At 40.0% G+C, this 22,789-nt stretch overlaps 1 protein-coding gene across 1 annotated transcript in view; it reads left to right on the top strand.

Annotated features, from left to right (window-relative positions):
* The first annotated feature begins 297 nt into the window (after nt 1-297).
* UNC119 (unc-119 lipid binding chaperone) overlaps nt 298-22,789 on the top strand; it is a 50,572-nt gene continuing 28,080 nt past the window's right edge. The window contains exon 1 of the mRNA XM_075196803.1: nt 298-751. Coding sequence (XP_075052904.1) covers nt 574-751 — 178 coding nt within the window. The 5' untranslated portion in view covers nt 298-573. The remainder of the gene's footprint in view (nt 752-22,789) is intronic.

Raw genomic sequence — 22,789 nt, 5'->3', positions numbered from 1 at the left:
TTTTCTATATTTATATGCACAATGTAGAGCACAAAAAAAGTGATTTGAAGTTATTTGTTTGAGTACAGAGGAGTTGCTATCCCCTCAGGTAATATTTAAAGCCTGCACTGTCTCTCTGTGCATAGGCCTTTATTTATGTAATATCCAGCAGCTCTGCATCATTACGCTGTCACAATAGCACCATTGTTCTTTTTTCCCCCAGCCAATCACAAGCCACCGTGTTATTATAGCACGTATAAATAAAACAAATCTCTATTCCACCTTCTTTCAATTTGTATAGCGCACACCTCCTTATACCTCACAGTTACTATGTTATTATCGAGGCTGCCCATTTCCGAAGCGGGCGGGCGCAGGCGTGTTTATTGACAGCAAGCGATCCTTGCATAGGTGGGCGCTTAAAGCGAGAGTAACGCGCGGTGTGCTTGCGTTTGATGCACATTCTCCGGATTATTAGTGAAACGGGCGGGCAGGTCACCAGGTCCCACCTCCTCACTCCTGCGCTGTGTCAATCTCTCACTCTCTCCGTCTCTTGCTTACTTCCTTTCGGCGCTCTCTCGGTGCATTTCCCGGAGAATGAGCTCTTCCTCTCTGGGCACTGACACTCTCCCCGGCAGCAGGACGCAGGAGGGCGGCATGAAGGTGAAGCAGAGCGGTGGCCAGGTAGTGGCTGCTGGCAGCACGGAGGAGCAGCTGCTCAGACAGCCTCACATCACTCCGGAGGATGTGCTCTTACTGCAGAAGATCACAGCCGGTCAGTGCAACCTCCTCCTGCAATGGCTTCATTATACCCCCTGTATTGTGGATACTAATCACGTTCAGTTCTTATGGGTCCAGTGTTTTGTCTAGTACAACATCATGTATGTGTACATGCGTTTTACCTGTTGAGAAGGATTTATACTTGGTCTGGGTCAGTGATCCAGTAACCTATAGCCATTTGGTACCTTGCACATCTAAACTGATTATTATCTTATTAAGGTTAATTTGTAAATATCCATGTATATCATATGTATTTGTTTATACACACACTGTTGCGGCTGACTCATGTTATCTGTAAATTAAGGTGAATGATTTCAAGTTGCTTGATGTCAGTGTAAACAAGCTTAGGATGGCTGTGGGCCTCTCTTACTGTTCATGATAGTAGGGCTTGTGGCTGTATGATAGATATTGGAAGACTCTTAAGCATTATTTCAGATGGCAAACTCTTCAGGGCTGGTAATCTAGTTCTGTAATCCTCCTTTGTGTGTGTATGTATATGTGTGTATATATATATATATATATATATATATATATATATATATATATATATATATATAATTTTGTTTAAGTTCATTAATATGTTTTGTTTAATATCAATAAAAAGTGAAGTATTGATTATGGGTCAGTTGAGCTTGTTTGTGAATGCATGCAAAAAATGTTACGGTCATAACAGTAGATGCAAGAAGACAATATTTTATTCTACCAAAGCAAAATAACGTCTACCTCTTCCTTGCAAAATTGTGATAGACTGCTGGACATTATTGATTTATTACCAAGGTGTGTTAGGTGCATGCTGTAAATGATTATTGCTGTCGCTTTAGCAATGTTGCTTTGAATTTAAAATTAGACAAAAGGGAAGAGGATTACTCTTGCTTTACCCTTGGGGAATGTGGCAATGAGAATATAGATAGCGTTTTTTAGCCTGCTGCATCTTTTATATTGCTAAGAAGTAACTTTATGGCCCAAATTTGACATTTTTGCATAGTCTTTTATATTTGTTTTTATCCTGTATACTGTATGTTTTCTGTATACTTTGTTACTGTTTGGTGATGTGTGTTGTAAAGTTATGTTTTTGCACAAGATAATTTGAGTTGTAGCACAGTGAATCGAACATTTGTGTGTGCAAACAAGCTGCTGAGTAAAACCATGGATTGCTAAATTCCACGGGTACTGTTTCATTGCATGTGGGGCATAGTACCTAGTGCCTGGGAGATTAAGGGATTACCCATTTTAATCTGGTTGAGGGTTCCCATTCTATTTCAGAGGCGATAGAGGAGTTAAAGGATTTTCCTTTTATACAACAGCCCTCTGCATGGGTAATTTAGAATACACGTGTGTCAGCTGAAGGAAGGATATATGCATTGGAGAAGGAGACATCCCTAATCACTACATAAGTGTTCAACTGGAGATTACCAAACCATATATTTCCTTTTTATTATATAACTCTTATTTCTGTTGAAATTACTTTGAAACTTGTCAGAATTGCAAAGGCCGTGTGGCGTTGAACTTTGTGTGACCTCACATTGACATTATACAACTAACCTTGTTCTCTCGAGCTTTGGAAATGTATTATACACTAGTGTGCTTTTTATATTTTGTTGTTATTTATGTCTTGTGTATTTTCCAACACTTCACTCGTTACATAATTGTCTACTTCATTTTGTTCCCCACATATCGGTAAGTTGAGCTGATTTGAAGTGTTTTTATCACCTACACACAGATGAGGCAGCCATTTAATGAGAATGTAGCCTATCTATTCACTAAAAACCTCATTAATATTAGTCATACACAACCTCGGTGATGTAACAGTTTCCTAGCAAATTGATAGGCTGCACACTGGTGCATCCCCCAAAATGGATGCTTCCAACTGTAGAGACGAAAGGTCCCTCAAACCCACAAAGTTTAAATTACTGGGACAACCACCATTTAGGACTCCATCCAGCCTCTGATACTGAGAGTAGAGTTTGAATGTAAACTTGTTGATTTTTTTTTTTTTGATTTTTTTTTTTTCGGCAAGTCAACAACCAGTGTTAATTGGCAAATAAAAATGTGAAATCAAGTTTTTAAAACCTTGCCCCATCTCTTCCTTCTCTAATTTGTCGTAATCCAGAGTATTTTGTATACTCTACTTTTTTTCTTTTTGTCTTCTATTATTGGCTAGACTTTTCAAACAGTCTTTGCCTCTTTATTTGTCCCTGGATTTGTTCACCTAAAAAGCACCGTACAAAATCCAGTTTATGAATATTATCTTTTTATTGATGAAGTGCTGACATACTATGCAGCGCTGTATACAAGGAAGTGGAATAAGCATGGTAGTAGCTGGATGGGAGAGTGTGTGGTGGTGGTACAAGACAGTAGCCCCCAATAATACAGCAGGCCTTGGTGGATGGCATTTCTGTGCAGCTATCGTGGTGTGCCCATGGGGGGAAACGAGGACAGACAGCGGAAGGTGAATACCCAAAACAAGAATCGATCACTGCAGATACTTTAATATAAGTAACAAATAACTTAAAAGTTTTATGACATGTGCTTATAGAAAATAATACAAACTATTGAAAAAAAAAAAAAAGACTTATGGGAGACCTTTTAAGGGCCTATAAGAAATTATAATTTGAATACACCTCCGAAGAATAATTTTTGGAGAATTGGAGCCCTACTTAATACAGAACAAAAGAGGGCAACTTTGAATTCTGTTGCTTCTCTCTGTACAGATTTATGGCGGTCATGTTATTGTTGATATAAAACATTTGGGGGAGTTCAATTTCCGGTGATGTGCATGGACATCGCGCTGCGCACATCGCCAGCAATTATGGTGGAAATCTCCTCATTTGTCCTCTATTGGGAAACTCCTGTCAAATCTCTACCGCGAGTTGTCTCGCAGACGTTCCGGAGACACTCTGCGGCTAATTGAATTCTCCCCTCAGTCTAAAGGGCTTTCTACCTACAGATAACTTTTATTGGCTTTTACGCTTCCTTGTGCAACATTTTCAAAATAAATAGCTTTTTAACCCTACAATACAGCTCTGCTGCCCTCTCTGCACTGTATCTAGGGAGCAGGTGTGTGTTGTACCACATTTACCATTCTGACCAAGTCTTTGGTTGTCTGATGCAATGATATTCGGCTAATTTGAAGCCCAATGCTTTGATTATTGTTGTTTTATATATTTTTTTCTTACTTTATCACAAATAAACAAAACTAATTTACCAATACATAGTGAAAGCCTAACACCTTTTAAACATACATGACCATTGACTCTTCAATATCTGATTCTTTTCAGCCTTCCCTGCAAAACCCAATTTACTGTTGTCATTTTCCCATAACCGACTTCGCTTTATGATTCATATTTATAACCCCGGCCCATGGTGGTTTGAGAAGGGAAGACTGTTTGTGTTTGGGCATATGGACATTAGTATAGAGTTGAAAAGGAAGCCAAACTAATTGATTTGTGATTTCCATTAAGCTGGATACACACCTATGCAATGTCTGTAACGATTTCACCAATGATTGAAAGTCCCGATGAGCATGCCAATTAATGTGTACGTACCTAAGCTGTTTACCTTCAGATCTGTGATCTTCATCTCTCATAACCATCTGCTGAAAATACATTGTTCCATTGTTGATTGTGATTTTTGTTTTTGTGTGTTTTGGTACGATAAAACATCATTATGGGAGTGTACACTCTCGTGCAATATCTTACCAAGCGGTAGTGAATTGTGTGATCTGCACAATAATTGCATAGGTGTGTACCCAGCTTTAATGTAGATATGATTTCAAATGGTCAATTACGCTATAATGCCAAGTTTTTTATATGACAAGCTATTAGCAATCACATTCTGAATATTATAGCCTACAGAAGATCTAGGGCCTGATTCATTAAAGATCTCAAATGAAGAGATATCTTATTTCGGTCTCCTGGACAAAACCATGTTACAATGCAAGGGGTGCAGACTAGTTTTATGTGCAAAACAGAAGTTAAATACTGACTGTTTTTTCATGTAGCACACAAATATCAACTTTAAATTTCAGTGTACAAATAAGCTATCAAGTATTTGTGTGCTATGTGAAAAAACAGTCAGTATTTAACTAATGTGCAAAACAGAGACTAGTTTGCACCCCTTGCATTGTAACATGATTTTGTCCAGGAGAATGAAATAAGATACCTCTTCATTTAAGATGCTTAATGAATCAGGCCCCTAGAGTTTTTCTCTTGTAACTGTAAATGTGCTGTAGTTGTTTAGATGATGGATGGCATATCAGAGCAGTATTCAGTGGTAAGAAAGCAGCATATAGCATCATGTTAGGCTGGATGACTGGTTATGTTTAGATGGATAAAGTCCTTCTTTCCTTTCTCTAGTAATGGTTGTAATGTGCTTTATCTTATATCTTTATATGCATAAATGAACTGATTTTTGTACACCCTGCCCTTCTTTTATAACTGCTCTCAGTGTAGCACTTGGTAGGAGCCCTTGGACTCCACTGTTGGCATGCAGAGAAGGCTGCGTTCACACCTGAAAACTGCTCTTGAGCGGGTGGCTTAAATATTCTTTGGGTCACCCATAGTTGCTTTCTACCCAAAAAATTTCACCCAGTGCACCTAATTCACAATCCTTTCCCCCTGGTCCCACCGCTTCTTGTGATATGTCTTTCTCTGGCACATTCGCTCTAGATCCTGTTCAATCTGTCCGTTTGATCGATCTTTGCTCTTTACGGTCCAAGGGGCTTATTCAATTAGCTTTCCGGTTCGCGGTAACGCATGCTACCGCGAATCCTGTGCAGTATTGCCGTTAATATGGTACCGCATTAACGCGGACTTTCGTTCGCAACCCTATGGGCTGCGAACGAAAATCCACGTTATTGCGGTACCATGTATTGACTACGCGGCGCGATCCCGCGAACCGGAAAGCTAATTGAATATGCCCCCAAGATTGTTGACTCTGTATACTCCTTCCCGCTCCCCCCCCGCTTTTATTTCTAACCTCTATTCTTTAATATAAAAACATAATATGGAAATGTTCTGTTTCTGTTTTTCTAATCTGCCCAGTGGTTCAATGCTTGATGTTCTTTTATATTCTTACCATGGTTTTTCTATTGCATTGTTCTTTTATTTTTGATTGTCCATCCAGATTGTTTCATATATAAAGAGAGAATATATAAATATATATATATTGTATGGGTTGCAGGGCCATATTAACATTATGGGCCCCTGGGCAAAGCAGTGCACCGGGGCATATATATATATATATATAATTTACATATACTACATATACTACATATACAGGGCCGGATTAAGACATTGTAGGCCCCTGGGCTAGGGGTATTGTGAGGCCCCCATTTACATCTACAATGTTTTACGTCATGATTGGTGTATACAAACTGTACTATGGTTCCTTACCAACACCTATGTGCTAGATAATCAAATACTGTTTATTATTCTATGCTCTCAATTTAATTTAGAGAAGGAGTATTTTAAATATGGATCTATCTTTTATTGGTAGATTTGAAAAATTAATTTAGGGCATCAATCCCTTCTCTAATTAGATGTACCTATGGTGTAGATACAACAATGATGTTTTGATTTATGGAAAGGCAATTCATCAGCTATACAGAAAGAAAATATTCCTAGATCTTAATATTGGATTTAATATAGACAACCATAAAGTATTTATTTGCACTTCAAATCTGTTAATGCTTACATGTACTAATTCAGACAATTACAATAGACGAGCCGTTTGTTTTTTTAGAGAAAGGATACAGTCGCAATTTTCTTAAGGCTATCAAGTTAGTGGTGGATAAAATTGGTGGGCAGCATCCAATAAAATAGCCAGTCTGTCCATATTCCAGATATTAGTGAACCTACTATAAAATTCAATTTTGTATCTGAATATCATCAGGGTCGTGGAAGAATAATATGTATTTATACAAAAAAATTAAAGTTACTTAATCTTGACACCATCCTTTTACCTATTCTTCCAAGACAAGCTAGCTATATTTTTACCAGAGCAAATCCTTTGAAAATCAATTTAATACCATCTATAAAACTGGCTAAACTTATAATGGGAAGTCAATGAAAAACCTGTAATACATATATGAGTAATATCAATTGACAATGTTAAGTTTGTGTTAACATGTACATACACCAGAACCCCCCCCCCCCCCCCTGTTCCCGAGCACCTACCTACGAATTACGTCTTCTGGTCCCTCTCTCTCCCCTCTTCGCTGCAGGCGACACCTTTATTCTTCTTGCCCTGCTGTCACTAGTGCTGGCACAGTGCGCGGTGCGCTGCTTGGTGAGGAGATCTCGTGAGACTATGACATAGAGATGTCATGGTCTCACTCTCACAAGTCCTCCTCACTAAGAAGCGCACCACACCCGCACTAGTGACAGCAGGGCAGCTAATGGAAATAGTTGCATAGAGTGACAGTCGGGGGCAGGGCCACCCCCGACCCGATGAAGAAGCCGGCATAATTAAAAGAAGGAAAAAAAGTGACAGAACTCATAAAAATCCTTGTTAGGGCCCTCAGCTGCCCGAGGCCCCTGGGCTGTAGCCCAGAAAGCCCATTGGGTTAATCCGGCCCTGTACATATATATGATGTACTTTGCTCAGTGACCCTTGAAGGTTTTTTTTGCAGGTTTTTTCTTTTGCAGGATTATTTCTTTTAATTAAGAGTCCTGGCTATGGGGCCCCCTTGCCCGTGGGGCCCCTGGGCACCTGCCCATCGTGCCCAATGGAAAAGATGGCCCTGATGGGTTGGAGCAGTGTAGTCAATGCAGCAACTTCAGGTACTTTGGTGATGATCAGGTGCCTCCTGTACTGGGGGGCATATTTCCCCCTCCCAGGACAGTCCCATAATGGGCTACTTGAACTGAGTCACTGGGCTACCTGCATTTGTTTCCTTTTAAAATGTTCATAATAGGATGTTGGACGGAGTCTAGTTTCCACTGGGCTATAATTTGCCAGCTAGCACCTGGTGACTACACCCCTTTAGTCAAATGCGGACTTAACCTCTGACTGCTCCACTTCTCTAACACAGAAATATATGCTGGAAGAGGCACCCATTAAAGTGCTCAACTGAGGTGGCAATTATTAGGGGTTGTCATGACGATAACATTCAAGCTATTCCATAGATATCAATGCTGTGTAGTGCCTTTACTAGCTCTTGAAAGAGAACTTTACACAGCCTATATAAAAGTAATCTGTGCATGTATGGTAAATCAATATCGGCTTAATAAACCGAACAGATAGTTTTAGCTTGGCTGTAAATAAGCATATATCTGTAGCCGCTCATTGTTTATGGTCCAGCAGCATAGATGGTCCTAAAAGTTTCTTTAATGGATTGCAAGGGAATGTGTATGAATGTCAGATCTTGGATAGTGCTATGATTTTAGCAATGGGTTGGAGGTGGGAACTGGCTTTGTGAGATGGGCTCCTCTTCATACTGTACCTTTCCTATAGTGTGCAGACATTTCTATGTAAGCCACTCCAGTGAGCGAAATAAACTTCTGCAATCAGCGCTGTATTTAGATTTAATGTTGGACTAAGCCAGCGGAGTCTATGATACATCAACTGGGTGAGCGGGTTCTGTACAACACACGTTATTACAGTTTTATTTGTGCCAAGCCTTGTAATAGCCAGACTGCCAATTATTACCACAAATAGTATGGGAACACAGAACACTCTGTGACGGCCTCTTGCACAGCATCTCTAGATTGGTTAGTATGTTCCATGCCTGAGTAACGCTCTTAACCCATTGTTTGCCAGGTCGATATAAAAAAAATAATTTTTTTTTCTTCTTACGGGCACTTTTAGCTTCTCATGAAACTTTTCTTGGAACTGGATTTCATTTTGTGTCTTTATGGATTTAAACTCCATGTTGTAACGACAACAAGGATTAGTTGACTATATGCAATATCTGCAACTATTTTGATGCAATGAACATTTGTTTCTCTTCCAAAGGGCCAGGCTGTCCTGATTACACTGGTACCATATAGGTTTATGATCTTTACCTGGACGCAGACTATAAATATGTCATTGTGAAGTAGTTTTTCACATGGGATATGTTTACGGAACACCCTAACCAGAGATTGTGTTAACTCATTGCAAGGAGTCTGATGCTTGCAGAGCCCTGGCGCTCTGGATAATCGGTCTTGTGCATTTAACCGCAACAAGCGTTAGTACAGACATTGATCGACTATATGAAATTTGTATATCAAAAGATGTGTATTAGAGTTGAATAAAATGCAATATACTGTACAACTGAAGGGTTTATACTGCAATAAATATGATCACCACACTCTTATTCCTCTTATTGCCATGTTAAGAGAAGTACTTCTCAAACTAAACTGACAGCTTGGTAGACTTGCTTAGTAGATATAGTCAATAGATTGGTAGATTATGCATAGGAGTAGGGCCAATAACATTGTTTATGTACTCTAATTACTACATTGTCAGGTTCTTGACCTGTATGAGGTTTACTTACGGCACTCCCCTAAAGAGGAGCTTTATCTGTTCGAAATGGAATGGGGAGGTAACATTTTGTGACAGAGCTGCAGTTGAATGTAATCCCTCACAACGTTTTGTTTTTAAAATGTTCTGTAAAGAACAAGCCCTAAATGGGGTAAAGTGAATAAATCTGAAACAGAAAAACAATAAAAGTGTATTGCAAGAGGTCAGTGCAGTATGAATAAAGATAAAGATTGTCTGTCATCCATTCCTGAACCTGGATATGTATGGTCATGAGTAGAATTATAATGATCTCCATATATGGTGGACAGCTGTGAGTGTAGTGCTCAGAGGAACTCCTCCTCGGCCACATCCTGAATGCCCACGGTCTCTTTTGCGGTATGTCTGGCTGCCAGATACACAACACTACTTACTCAGCGGAGTGACTGGTGGTTTAGAGCAAGATAAATTAATTCACACCTTCTGCTACCCATTATTAATGTTCTCCAGCCCACTGTGGATTCTCTGTGCAGTATACACCTTTCCACCATCAGTAACAACAACACATAAATATATGTACTCCTGAGATGTGAGCTGTCTGCTCATGACACTACACCTACTACTGCTCATGACACTACACCTCTTGGCTCAAAAGAGTTGACCGTTCCCCTTTGAGCAAGTTTAAATTTGGCGCTTCACAGCCCAGGCTGTGCGCACTGCATTCTGTGGAGGGTCAATCAGATGTCAGTGGACAGAATGCAGATCTCATTTCAGAGCTCTCTGCCATCATGTACACAGAGCCTTAGACTATTACAGCGTGACACTGCAGTGCTTGGAGGAGGACAAGTGTCCTGTTTCAGGCAGAGCACTCAATAGGAGTTAGTGTTTTTTTTTCCCTTTGTATCAATCAAACCTTAAAGGATATGTCCACTTTTTGTGGTCCGCCAAATGCATAGCATATGTTGTGTTTAGAAGGAACAGGATTAATTTTAAGCAAAACACTATATGCATTTAACATGAGTAGGCCCAAATATACTTTTGTTTACACTGTCTAGCTGCTAAAGTGCACAAAAGGTGGCCATGTACTCTAAGCCGGGCACACAGGTGAATTGCTTCTAACCAAAATGGTCTGGCATTGCACCATATGTGGACACCCGGAGGGTTCTGAGTGTTTCAAGAACAGATCTGCTTGGATAATACAGAACAGAAAATCTGCCAAGTTGGGCACCGGTTTTGGTGTTCTGTGATCAGCACAACTGAACCGATCTGTCAGCCTTATAGTTTATTGGTAGATATCTTTGTTGCTGGATGGTACCTTCATAGAGCCAGCAGCTGGCACTGCCAATGATTTTGACAAATGAATTTCCCAGCAACTTAGATGGATCATCATTTTAATCAAAGAGCAATTTGTTGTTGTTTATTAAATGTTTGCCCTTCTTAAAAGGGGAAAGTGAAAATCGCATCTGGTACAAAATCCTATTTATGCTAGAACCACCTATGGGCTAGATACTAAGTAGTATTCAGTAGACTACATAGTTACCTGTACCATTGAAAAGCCCTTAAGAGTGGGAACTGGACAATTTTGAGAGTAGTCCCCGATATGATGGATAAATGGTCACTTTGCTAACTAGTGAATGATACAGTCTGTGTGTGTGACCAGCTTGAGGCATTTAACTGACCACCTATGAGTCTGATGCTCTCCAGATGCAGAGTCACCGAGTCATTACACTATACACGTTGCTGGACAAATTAGATCCAGATGTTTGACAGCTTGGTCATTTGCTGATAAAACATAAATCTGAACCAGAGAACCCATGAGATTTGAACCCAATGCTTCAAATCATTCACGTCTCTTTCCTCCTCCTTAACCAAATGGTGATCATGTATCTCAATGCCAGATTTCTAAATACAAACTTATTGCGATAAACCCCCCAAAAAATCTGATCATTCAATTATGGAGGTTTTGGGGCCATATGCAGCAATATTACAGAAGTGTGCAAATATCACCTCATGTGCTTGAAGGCTAACAGTCATTCCTAAAGCTGACCACACACATGTACAGCTATGGGTGCAAGATTTGTCCATAGCTGTACATGTCTAGTCAAATCTGAAAGATCTGACTGCTCAGCAGCAATGGCCACATAATTTATACGATATATAGTAATCATCCATCTTAATTTACTGTACTTTCCGGCATGCGATTGTACCACCCCATCAGATGTTAATTAGGATCGCCTGCATTTGAACCCACGTTGCAGTAAGTGACCAGTTAAGCCTGAAATGGAATAATTGACCATCACAATCAGTGTATATGGGCATCTTAATATCAGAAACTAGTGATAAAAACATCACCTATTTTTACATTGTCAAAATCAACAGGCCTTTGGAACCATGTAAAAGACCTAAGAAGAAAATCGCAATATTTCCATTTGATGATATCTAGTAAAAGTAGAACTAAAAAACCCATGAAAAACAGAATACTGCATTAAATGACTTGGACCAGTATCTATTACTTTAAAGGCACAGTTGAACACTTTCCAACATGATCCACGTTCTCCAGGACACAGTACTCTGCTCCTGTTTCTATACATTAAAGAACCTATAACTGCAACCCTCCCCCCCAACATAAAGAAATATTTTTAATCCATCATCCAAATATATATCGGGTATCAAGATTACAATCCAGAAATACTAGTACAAATAAAGAATGATACTGGCAAACCATGTAAAAAAAAAAAACAACTCAAAATAAAAAAACAAACTAAGACTTAATTCATATTAAAAATTACTTGGTTTCAATATTGTGTTCAACAAACACATTGTTCATCGGATTCAGTGCATGGAGACCCTATTTACGACAACACTCAAGTTGAATCATGCACAGAGGAATACTTTAACGGAGGAGATCTGGCACAGTCTACCAGCGTGGTCCGAAAAGATGCCGTCCTTTTCCTTACATTACAGTGAATACTGATGCAGCACATGACCATATTATTCTAAGTATAACTGCTGACTTTGCAGCATAAGCAGTTACATTCATTGTATTGATGACAAATAATACTACAAAGTATACTTAAGAATATACAAATACTCTTATCTCTGTTTTCAAATCAACATTCCATTGAATTGGTAAATAATCATTTTCTATCTGAGTTCTAAGTTACTTAGAGCTGAGTTTGCAAGTGCAGAGTCTACTGCACTAGTTTTAGGAATACATGGCCATAAAAGATAAGTAAATAATGTGAATAAATAGAGTTCTTAGAGACACACAACAATTGACAAGACTCCCATCTTATTTCTTAATAAAAGTAAAATGAATGCTGTCATTACCTCATCTTCACAATATATACACCACTTCCTCCTCTCCTGCCCGATCAGCCCTGCTGGGGTTAGAGTAATACCCCACATAAAAATGTACTGGACTGTACTGTCAAATACAGGACCCCTGTTGCTGGGTAACTGTTTAGGTCAATATTTATTGTGACAGGTGTTTAACATATTTATTAATTATTCTTTGAAGGGCTTACTTATCCTTTGACTTGGACTGGTTTAAATATGTGATATTAGAGGCATTTTTAAATACATTAATAAAACAGTTTTCATTTATTTAGCTCAATATAATTCAGTTGGGAAATACTAGGAATGGGGGTGGTTAGAGCAATGTGTCCTGCCATTGGTGTTAAAATATTTGTTTATTAGAATTTGTAATGCTAGTACAACACCAGTAAATGGGTCTGACAATGGAAGCTGTCGGCATACACACACATATCCTATGCTACTTAAAAACCACTCGTTAAACACAATTTTTTTTTTAGGAATAATGGACTGTACTGGTAACCTAGCAGTGCATTCCGTTATATAAATAATTTTATTTTAGGGTCTAAGTTCAGGGTAAACATGTGAATTCATGAATGTAGCACCATAGAGTTTTGATACATATTTCTGGCTACAAAATCTTCCCAAGCTGTATATTATACGTAGTAAAGATGGCTGAATTGCTGGGATTAATCTCAAGGTTTTATTTGTGTGCAGCTGGGTTAGACTGTATAATGCAGGTATTTGAACTAAATCCCTGTACGTGATTAGCAGCATCTTGCACATATAGCTCCCTCCTTCGTCTACCCGCAAACACCTCTTAAGAGTTATACAACTGGATTAAAATGGGGATTACTTTGAGCAAATTGTAGCTCATTTTATCTTAATTAATTGCTTTGGCATTAGCAGACCTTGGCATCAGATTTTAGTGATGGGGGGAGATCTGGCTTAAATCCATTACAAAACAGATAAAGTGCATTTTTATTGGTCTTAAAGTCTGTGTCTGCAGTAAATATGTAGTCCTAATAATGCTTTTCTAGGTTATTTTTAAGCATTATGAATTTTACTACCGTGTGAACTGTTACGACTGGCAATATTAAATTGGTTGCAGAGTATAGAAGTTTATAAGAATACATTACTTTTTATAGTTCAGATGGTGAAATGCATAGGAGCCCCTGGAAAAGCCTGGTTCAAGGGGAGGATATGTAATTTGCCTGCAAGCAGCTAATCTATTCAGCCATTATGGCCCTGTACTCTTAATGCAGAACACCAATATGCTGCCTCCTGTTTTCTCAAGTGATGTTCTGAGCGCTCCACTGTCTTGTACTTTAAATTAAATTACATTTAGAGGGTGTGACCAAAGATCATACACTGGTACTGAAAGCAAGTTAGCAACACATTACAAGCTTTCTATAATGCAGATCAGCACTTTAGGGAGACCGGTATAATAACCCTGCAGGTAGGTTACCGTTTCAGTGTAGAGTCGGTTAAAATACTTTTTAGTTTTAATAAACTGCTGTAACCCCTACCTCCCAAACTGACTCTCTATTTTGTAGACGTGAGGGTACTGTTTCTGATTTTCCCACTTACTTTTCAATTGCAATAGCCTGCACTGCATTTGTTCATTCATATTCTTTCTTGTTGCTTCCGCCCAGATTGTTATTGGAAAATAAAAATGAAAATAAGCCAAATTGGCAGATAATTCTAGGGCCTTGCTACCTACTGCTCTTTTATTTGTTTGTAAAACTGCTAGATAAAGTATTACAAATGCAGGTCAAAAGCAAACAGGTTTGACATGTATTTTACTATTTTATTTATTTTTTAATCTTTTTTTTTTTTATTTTTTATATAATACTGTAAGATTCCCAATGTGTTTAGAAGTGCTATTTTTTATTTTTTGGTAAAAATCTTAAAAGGTGATTATTGCTAGACATAGACCATTTCAGGTGCGACTTGGGATATAGGAAACCATAATATCTCTTGGAGGCTGATGCAACAAGCACAGCCCTGTACACATAGATATGGGAGGAAAAGGTATGATTGAGGACAGTGGTCCAGTAGAACTTTGATTCTTACATTTTACTTTGCTGCAACACTTGATGTTTTCCATGTTTGTCACCAAAAGCACAGGTGTAACAAAATGTACCTGTTGCTTATAGGAAGGCAGCAGTTTTATGGTCCAAATGCCTGTTTTTCAAACAAAATGGTAACTTCACTTTTTGATGTGGTAGGCAGGGCCGGATTAAGGGAAGGATGGCCCCTGGGCTAAGGATACTATGAGGGCCCCTCCCCCATAGTCTCACTCTCACGAGATCTCCTCAGTAAGGAGATTACTGCGCGCCACGTAAGCCCTACAGTGGCAACAGGCAGCTAACAGCATAACATTTGCTGTTAGCTGCCTGCCATTCTCCTTGAACAGGTGACAGTCGGAGCCGGGGGTGGAGATGCCCCCGACCCGATGAATGCCGGAGGGCCCCCCAGCTGCCCGAGGCCCCTGGGCTGTAGCCCCTTTAGCCCTATTGTTAATCCGGCTTTGGTGGTAGGTTGTCGTTAAAGTGTTCAGTCACCTAATCAAAATGTACGCAATCACAATGTGGACTGAAGTAATAATCCTTAGAATCAATCAAATCAATTCACTAGGAACCATTGATATCACAGAGGTATAAAGATTTACTGGCTCCTATTGAATTGATAAACTGTATTCTCAGAAATGTTGTTGTTCTGTGAGGAGATATGGATATTGGTGAGGACTTTTTTTTTTTTTTATTTAAAGTTATGTATGAGGCAGGAAATGAAAAACAAAATACATTCATTCTTACTCTTATAAGTAGTGCTTTCCTGTTAAAATTAATTTCCTCCTGTAATGTGACTCTTGTCCCAGTTGATACACTTATAAATTGGCTGTTGTACCATTGCTTTTAGTCTACTTAGGTGGCACGGTTTCAAGTTTATAACAATTCCTCTTTTGTACACAAGGATTTTTTTTTTTTGTTTTACTATCCTAACCTATTTTGAAAGGGCTATTAAAGACATGGAAAACAATGGATTGTTGTATTACTATGCATGCCATATTTACCATTTAATGGGAGTCAAAAATACCAGTAGCTCCGTCGCTCAGTGAAGCTGTTAATAATCATAGAAAATATGGACCGCATACCGCATAGATGGAGGAATCTACCTGCAAACTATGTTCTTGAGCACTGCAAGGAATGTATTTTTGCAAATTTCTATCAGAATTTATTTTTTTAGGGTATTCAAGTGTTAAGGGGAAAAGGATACAGAAAAAAAGGAGAGGAATGGGGAGGGGTACATAGTGGAGAGCAGACATAAGATAAAATGCGACAAAATATAAAATATCAGTAAATGACGGATACTAGACAAGGCGCCCTTCTGACAGGTAAATAGACTAAAACCAAAATCTCCGATGTTACATGGGAGAGTGAGGAGATGCTGGTCGGGCCAGCAGGGGCAGACTGTTCTGCTGGGCATAATAGCTTAGAGCCTTCACTGTCTGTGGTGAACACATGCCAGGCCATCCGCTTGACTATGGATGAAGATGGTGCCATAGAGTAAGGGACATCGTATGTCTCCATCCTGAAGCTGAACTGGACTTAAGCTGCTATTTTATGAATAGTAGGTGAGGAAGGTTGCTTCCAGTGTTGTGCAATTGCTTTCCTGGCGGCAATAAGAATATGGCCCCACACATATCTATGGTGTTTTGCCAATTGTTCGGGATAGAGGTAGAGGAGGGCGATGAGCGGGAATGGGGTTAGTTGCGCCTTGGTGACCTTTACTGCTAATCGGAAAACCTCTAACCAGAGCGGCTGTGTTACCAGGCAGGACCAGAACACATGGAAGATATCCCCGACAGACCCATATTGGCGTATTTTTGCAAATTTAAAAGATGCAGTGGTAATATAAAAGACACTTTCTGTTATATTGAGCCATGCATGTGTATAATATACAGGGTGCATGATATTATATATTGAGAGCCAGTGAAGGAGTTTGTCCATCTGTATCGGAACCGAAAGTGGGATAATTTGGAAGGAAAGGTGTACAAAGAGATGTAGGTCAAACAGATGGAGGTATGCTTGTTGTGAAGTAAGTAGGTTCTCCAAATGAAAACTAGGATCACGCAAGTGTTGTGCCTGCAGCATAGCGCACATTTTTCTGCTTAAATAAACTGACTCCTTGATTGGTGCTAGAACTTGGGTTACTTTCCCTGCAGTGACCTCCCAAAACTGGCAGAGTTCACTGAAGGAGGAGAAACTGCATGCTATAACAGGGTAATTGTTGTGTAATCGCCCGGAATGTCCGTTAGACTCCCGAATTTCTAGGAGCTCTCCCAGGAGAGGAGTGCAACCTCCCGCATCCTGCCCACTCCCTTGGCATTGAGCAGCAGGAAGCTGGGCTTTATGATGTGAATTACCCCCCCCCCCCCCCCCCCCCGTAGTACTCGTGTCTGGTGGTCGAGAGGCACCCAGAGGATGCTACTGGCCACTTCAATTGTCTTCTGTATAGGATTCTCTGCCTGCTTCCCAGCCGCCGGGCACATGTATTTAGTTTGTGGCCACAAGCAGCCCCCTCTTTGGATCCGATTATGCCTTTAATGACAGAAGTACGGCTCTATTACTGAACGGGACAGCCTACTGCTCAGGACTGCCCTGCCTAACAGGGATGGTCTCCTGAAATCAGGGATGTCTGATCACCAGATGTTATGAATTATCTACTTTAACCCTTGAAGACTGCGGACAGCCAGAATGGTATCACTGCTACAAGGGATGTTTGTGTGTACCTTCCTTCACTAATCCTCACTGGGGCCATTCCTCAGTGCTGTCATAATGTCATTGGGTATGACATCCCAAAAAGAAATGACTCACTATTCACAATGGCAATAGGGAACCAGCAAGTATAAAGCTGGCTCCACGTGGGATGATAAAGCTGCTTGGCACAAGTGCTGGGCAACAGGACCACTGTCTGCTTTGGCCAACGCATAGATCTCTGTCCAGTCCCTAGTGGCGCTCTATAAATAAACTATGGTGATGATGAGGGTAAGATCTATCTCTATCAAAACAACTGACAAGTAAAGTGAATAACATTAATTATCTTGTTACAATGGCACCTGTGAAGGGGTGGATTATATTAGGCAGCAGTCAGTTCTTGAAGTTAATGTTTTGGAAGCAGGAATAATGGGCAAGCGTAAGGATCTGATCGACTTTGACAAGGGCCAAATTGTGATGGCTAGATTGGGTCAGAGCATCTCCAAAACGACAGATCTTGTAGGGTGTTCCCAGTATGCAGTGGTTAGTACTTACCAAAAGTGGTCCAAGGAAGGACAACCAGTGAACCGTTAGTCAGGGGTGTCCAAGGCTCATTAATGTGTATGGTGAGCAAATGCTAGCCCATCTGGCCCAATCCCACAGAAGAGCTACTGCAGCACAGATTGCTGATAGAATTAATGCTGTCTACGATAGAAAGGTGTCAGAACACACTGTTCCCATACAAGGGGCATGTGAGCGCCAGAACTAGACCATTGAGCAGAGGAAGAAGGTGGCCTTGTCTGAATCATGTTTTATTTTGCGTCTTGTGGACGGCTTGGTGCATGTGAGCCGTTTACCTGGGAAATAGATGGCACCCGTATGCACTATGGGAAGAAGGCAAGCCAATGGAGGCAGTGAGATGCTCTGGGCCGTGTTCTGCTGGGAAACCTTGGGTCCTGGCATTCATGTGGATGTTACTTTGACATGCATCACCTACCTAAACATTGTTGCAGACCAAGTACACCCTTTCCTGGCAACGGTATTCCCTGATGGCAGTGGCCTCTTTCAGCAGAATAATGAGCCCTGACACACTGCAAAAATTGTTCAGTAGTAGTTTGAGGAACATGATAAAGAGTTAAAGGTGTTGATTTGGCCTCCAAATTCCCCAGAACTAAATCTAAAGCTGAGTACACACTACACAGTTTTCATACAATAATCGGCTAAATCAGCCGACATACGACCGCTCGTTCAAAAAGTCGGGTCAGTGTGTGCAGTGACACAATGGTCGAAAGTCTGCCCAAATGGACGATTGTCGCCTCATTTGGTTGGTCGTACCGTTTAATATTTTCGTTCCAATCTCGTTTCCGCTGTGTAGTGTGTATAAACTTCCAACCGATCCACAACAGTGAGTACGAAATTAGTCATTGCTCACGGCAACATGGCTGTAAAAAGTCGCTAAAGGGACATCCGCTCTTCCCTTTATCGTCCTAAACAAGGCTAGTGTGTATGCAGTCCATGGACTGAGCGAACGGACCATCGATCGCATGTAAAATTGCTCGGCATAAAAAGTTTGTCGTAATTTCTGTAGTGTGTACCAAGCTTAACAGAGATTGAGATGTGATGGAAAACCAAGTCTGAGCCATGGAGACCCTACCTCGTAACTTAAAGGACTGCGAACGTCTTGGTGCTAGATACCACAGGACACATTCAGAGGTCTTGTGGATCCATGCCTTGACGGGTCAGTGGTGTTTTGGTGGCATGAGGGAGGCCTACACAATATTAAGCATGTGGTTTTAATGGTGTGGCTAATTGTGGTGTGTGTATATATATGTATGTGTATCTATATTTATCTGTTTTATAATATGCCTCTGTGATTATATAAAGCTCCCATTTTATATAAGATATATCAAAATGCTTCAATTGGCTTCTTTAGGAAACATTTTGAGTGACATTTATTAAAATTGGGTTAGGAAAGTGAACAGATAACTGATGGCAACAAATTTTCTAGTACAGGTTAGAAAATGAAAGTAAAGTTTGGTTGCTATAGGTTACAGTAGTGATTGTGTCCACCAGTTGTCCTTACAATTTTATTTTTTATTCTCCCAAAGGTCTCTTGATTAATAAAATGTCGCCAACCCAACTTCTATATGAGTAAGAGGCAATGCCTCACTTCAGCTATGAAATACATGATTGTACTTGCTAAAGCTCACTGTGTGTATATATTGTTTATATTTTTACTTTAATGTAAATGACCTTTTATATTACACAAGTCCCTGACCACTTTGTAGTAATATAAATATACATATGCATTTGTGTGTATGATTTTGTTTTTCATCTGATTTGGTAGAACGCTTTTCCTCAGAGAGGTCTCCCAGAGGGGGAAGACAGCGTGCCTGGGCTGTGTACTAAGGAGGAGCAGCCTATCTTTTCCATTCTGTGATCCACCAACATGGTTACTATAGCAACCAGTACTGCCAGGGTAGGGGACTGAGCTGTTGCTATGGTGCCAGGAGAGGGGAAATTCTGAAGGAAAATATTTTAATAATTAACCTGGTCACAAGTAAACATGAGAGGCTTATTTTGAGCTGTTTAAGGCCTCACTGATAATTATATAAAAATATAATTGACATTATTTTGCCTGGTTGTGGCAAATTATAGCTTGGGCCTAGTGTTATGGTTGCCTTCTGTTCTGTTAGCAGACGCATATTGAGCCAATACCTGTATTAACTCGACAAAAAGGATAGCTGATATCTATTTATTGCTGGGAAAACGGTACACTTGCACTAAAGCATTAAAAATAAAGGAGAAAAAAAAGTGGTCTTATCAGCCCTCATCCTCCCCCCCCCCCTGTTCCTTCATTACTTCAAATCGGATTATGACACTCCTTGAAAGCTTGGCAGCTGAACAGAAATCTCCTTATCTTACCCCTTCCTTCATATAGAAGCAGATATATGCCCACACAAAGAGGTCTGGGTTACTTTTTAAAAAAAAATTAACTATTCCAATCCTTCCATCTTTACATTGTTAAAAATGTGTTAATGCACCCATTAAATGAGTGAACTTCATGAAACCAGCACACAGTAAAAGCAGAACAAAAATCATTTTTAGCTGGTTGTTTTAGAGATCGGATTACCATATTTGATGTATAAGAACAAGGACAGCAAGAGTAAACTGATGCGGTAAAAACAGACCATGCCCGTTTTAGCTAGACCACACTCCTTTTGGTCATGTCACACTGAGACACTGGTGATTTTGGTATGAATATGACAACTTGATACATGTGTTCGGAGAAAGGTCAGAGGAATGGCACCCGGTGTAAACTCTAGGTTCCTGTCACACTGAGCCACACGATGTGTGGCTATGCACACTGCCGGTTATAACTTGCGGAGATTTCAACCGGGACAGAGCTGCGGAGGCTCCTACAGGACTTGGTGCTAAATTGTATTCTCCCTAATGCTTGAAGATGTTTAGTGATCAGTTGATGGCAGCTATCATAATAACCAATAGAGAGCATCGAATTTGAAACCTGGATTTTGACGGCAGATGAAAACCGCTTGGCCCATCTATTATACCCATTTTTTAACCTATTGTAACCTTAAACCCTATATGATCCTTAGTTCTTTGTAAGGATATCCTTATGTCTATCTCAAGCATGGTTAATTAGCTCTTCTGTAGTATTAGCCTCCACCACCTTTGATGGGAGGCCATTCCACGTATCCACCACCCTTTCTGTGAAGTAATTTTCCCTCAAACTTCCTCTGAACCTACTTCAGAGGATGCTTCCTATTGGTTAGTGTGCCATCAGCCATGGACTGATCATTCAAGAGCTTTGGTAATAGAAGAATAAAAACTGTTTTTCACATCCCAGATGCCAGAGAAATTCTGCCCACATCCTAGAGTGGTTTACTGGCCGGGTGGTATTCCTGGCTAAAAAGTAGATGTTGCTATTGTTGCGCTCTTCTTTATAGTATAAGCATGGAGTCTGGAAAAATATTGCCTGGTGCAGATGTAGTGTAGAGGCTGCACAATGTTCCAAAGGTGTCAAAGAATATGTGTAACATGACTATATAAGTAAATGATCTCATATATAACAATCATTGGTCTGTTTGTCTGGTTATGCATTTTGACACCCCAGCACCGATTGGGGGAAAAAACCCAATGCTAGGTGGTCCAGTTGGATCCTGGCCAGGTTTTAGGTGGGTTAGAGTCCCGGTCAGACCTACCGTTGGCTTATGCTGGTCAGAACTTTGACCCGTGGATCATGTTCTGAGCCTTCCACTGGATGGATTTGGATGGCATCTTGGCTGCTAATTATTTTTAAAATGTTGACCGTTGCATCCATCTCATAACGTCATACCTGAAGATTTAAACCTGGGCAAAGCCGGGTATTTCAGCTAATAATAGACACAATATTCTAGAAAATCTGACACTTGATAAAGAGCCTTTCAATCATTTTATTTTGTAAATAGTAAATGATTATATATTGTAATATGAAGGGCCAGGGCACATGTGCAGTGAAGCCACATACCCCAGGACCTATTCCGATCCCTGCTCTGTTCAGTGCGGCATTGCAGATGCAAAGGGGCCAAAACTTTTTTTTCGTCTCAGGCCTGCAAGGCGCTTGCTAAGTTCAGCGCGCTCCTCTGCGCATACCGTGTTCTGCTGGCCCTGTTGTTATGGATTCCAATATATTGGAACCTCTAAAACATGGCACAGCAATCTCCTTCATTAGTTTTCTACGCTGTATGGCTGCCTATGAACATAATATGGGTTATTTCACTCAATGGCTTATTCTCTGCCATATAAGTGATGCAGGCACAAGTTTTGTTCTGTATATATAAAGGTGCAGATACTATGCTGGCACTCTATTTATAGCAAGTAGTGTGCATTTTAAATCAAATCCACTTTTTACCTTTCTGGAAACACTCATCACGAGGATAGCAAAACCTGCCTTGTGTATTTTATTTGTATGTCTTCCCTATTGTTTCGCTCATTTTGCTGGATTGCACTTTTTTTTTTTTTTTGCGGTTATCACAAAGCATATGTAATTTCATCAGCGGCACTGGTTTTTATAAATGTAGCTTATTGTCCTTAGCTGGTATGGTTTTTTACTTTTATTTTTTTTCTTTTTTATTTTTAAATGTGTTATGGTATTGGTTCTCTCTCTACGTTAACTCATTTGTATAAAAGGAGAACTGTTGCTGTAAGTTATATCATTTATGTTTATCTCATCTTTGGTCAATGCAAGTGGTGCAGTAAAAACAACCTAGTAGGTGGTAGTAACCAGTTAGTTAACCCCATGTGCGTCTTTGTTTTTCTTTTTTTCCTTTTGTACATTTTTACCCCACTTCCGCCAACTGTTAGATTGCCCATACAAATTTCAGGCAGGTTCTGTGTTGTCAATACATGCCGGATGTGACCGTTGCAGATGTAATGTGAGTAGCTTCTGAATTATGAGGATCCTGGATCCTTTTTTTTTTACACTGAACCTCTCATTTCTAATATCAAATAAAAAT

The sequence above is a fragment of the Mixophyes fleayi genome, chromosome 2 (assembly GCF_038048845.1).
Source record: "Mixophyes fleayi isolate aMixFle1 chromosome 2, aMixFle1.hap1, whole genome shotgun sequence".
NCBI lineage: Eukaryota > Metazoa > Chordata > Amphibia > Anura > Limnodynastidae > Mixophyes > Mixophyes fleayi.
The sequence above is the reverse complement of the archived record's forward strand: the minus strand, read 5'-3'. Positions and strand labels throughout refer to the sequence as shown.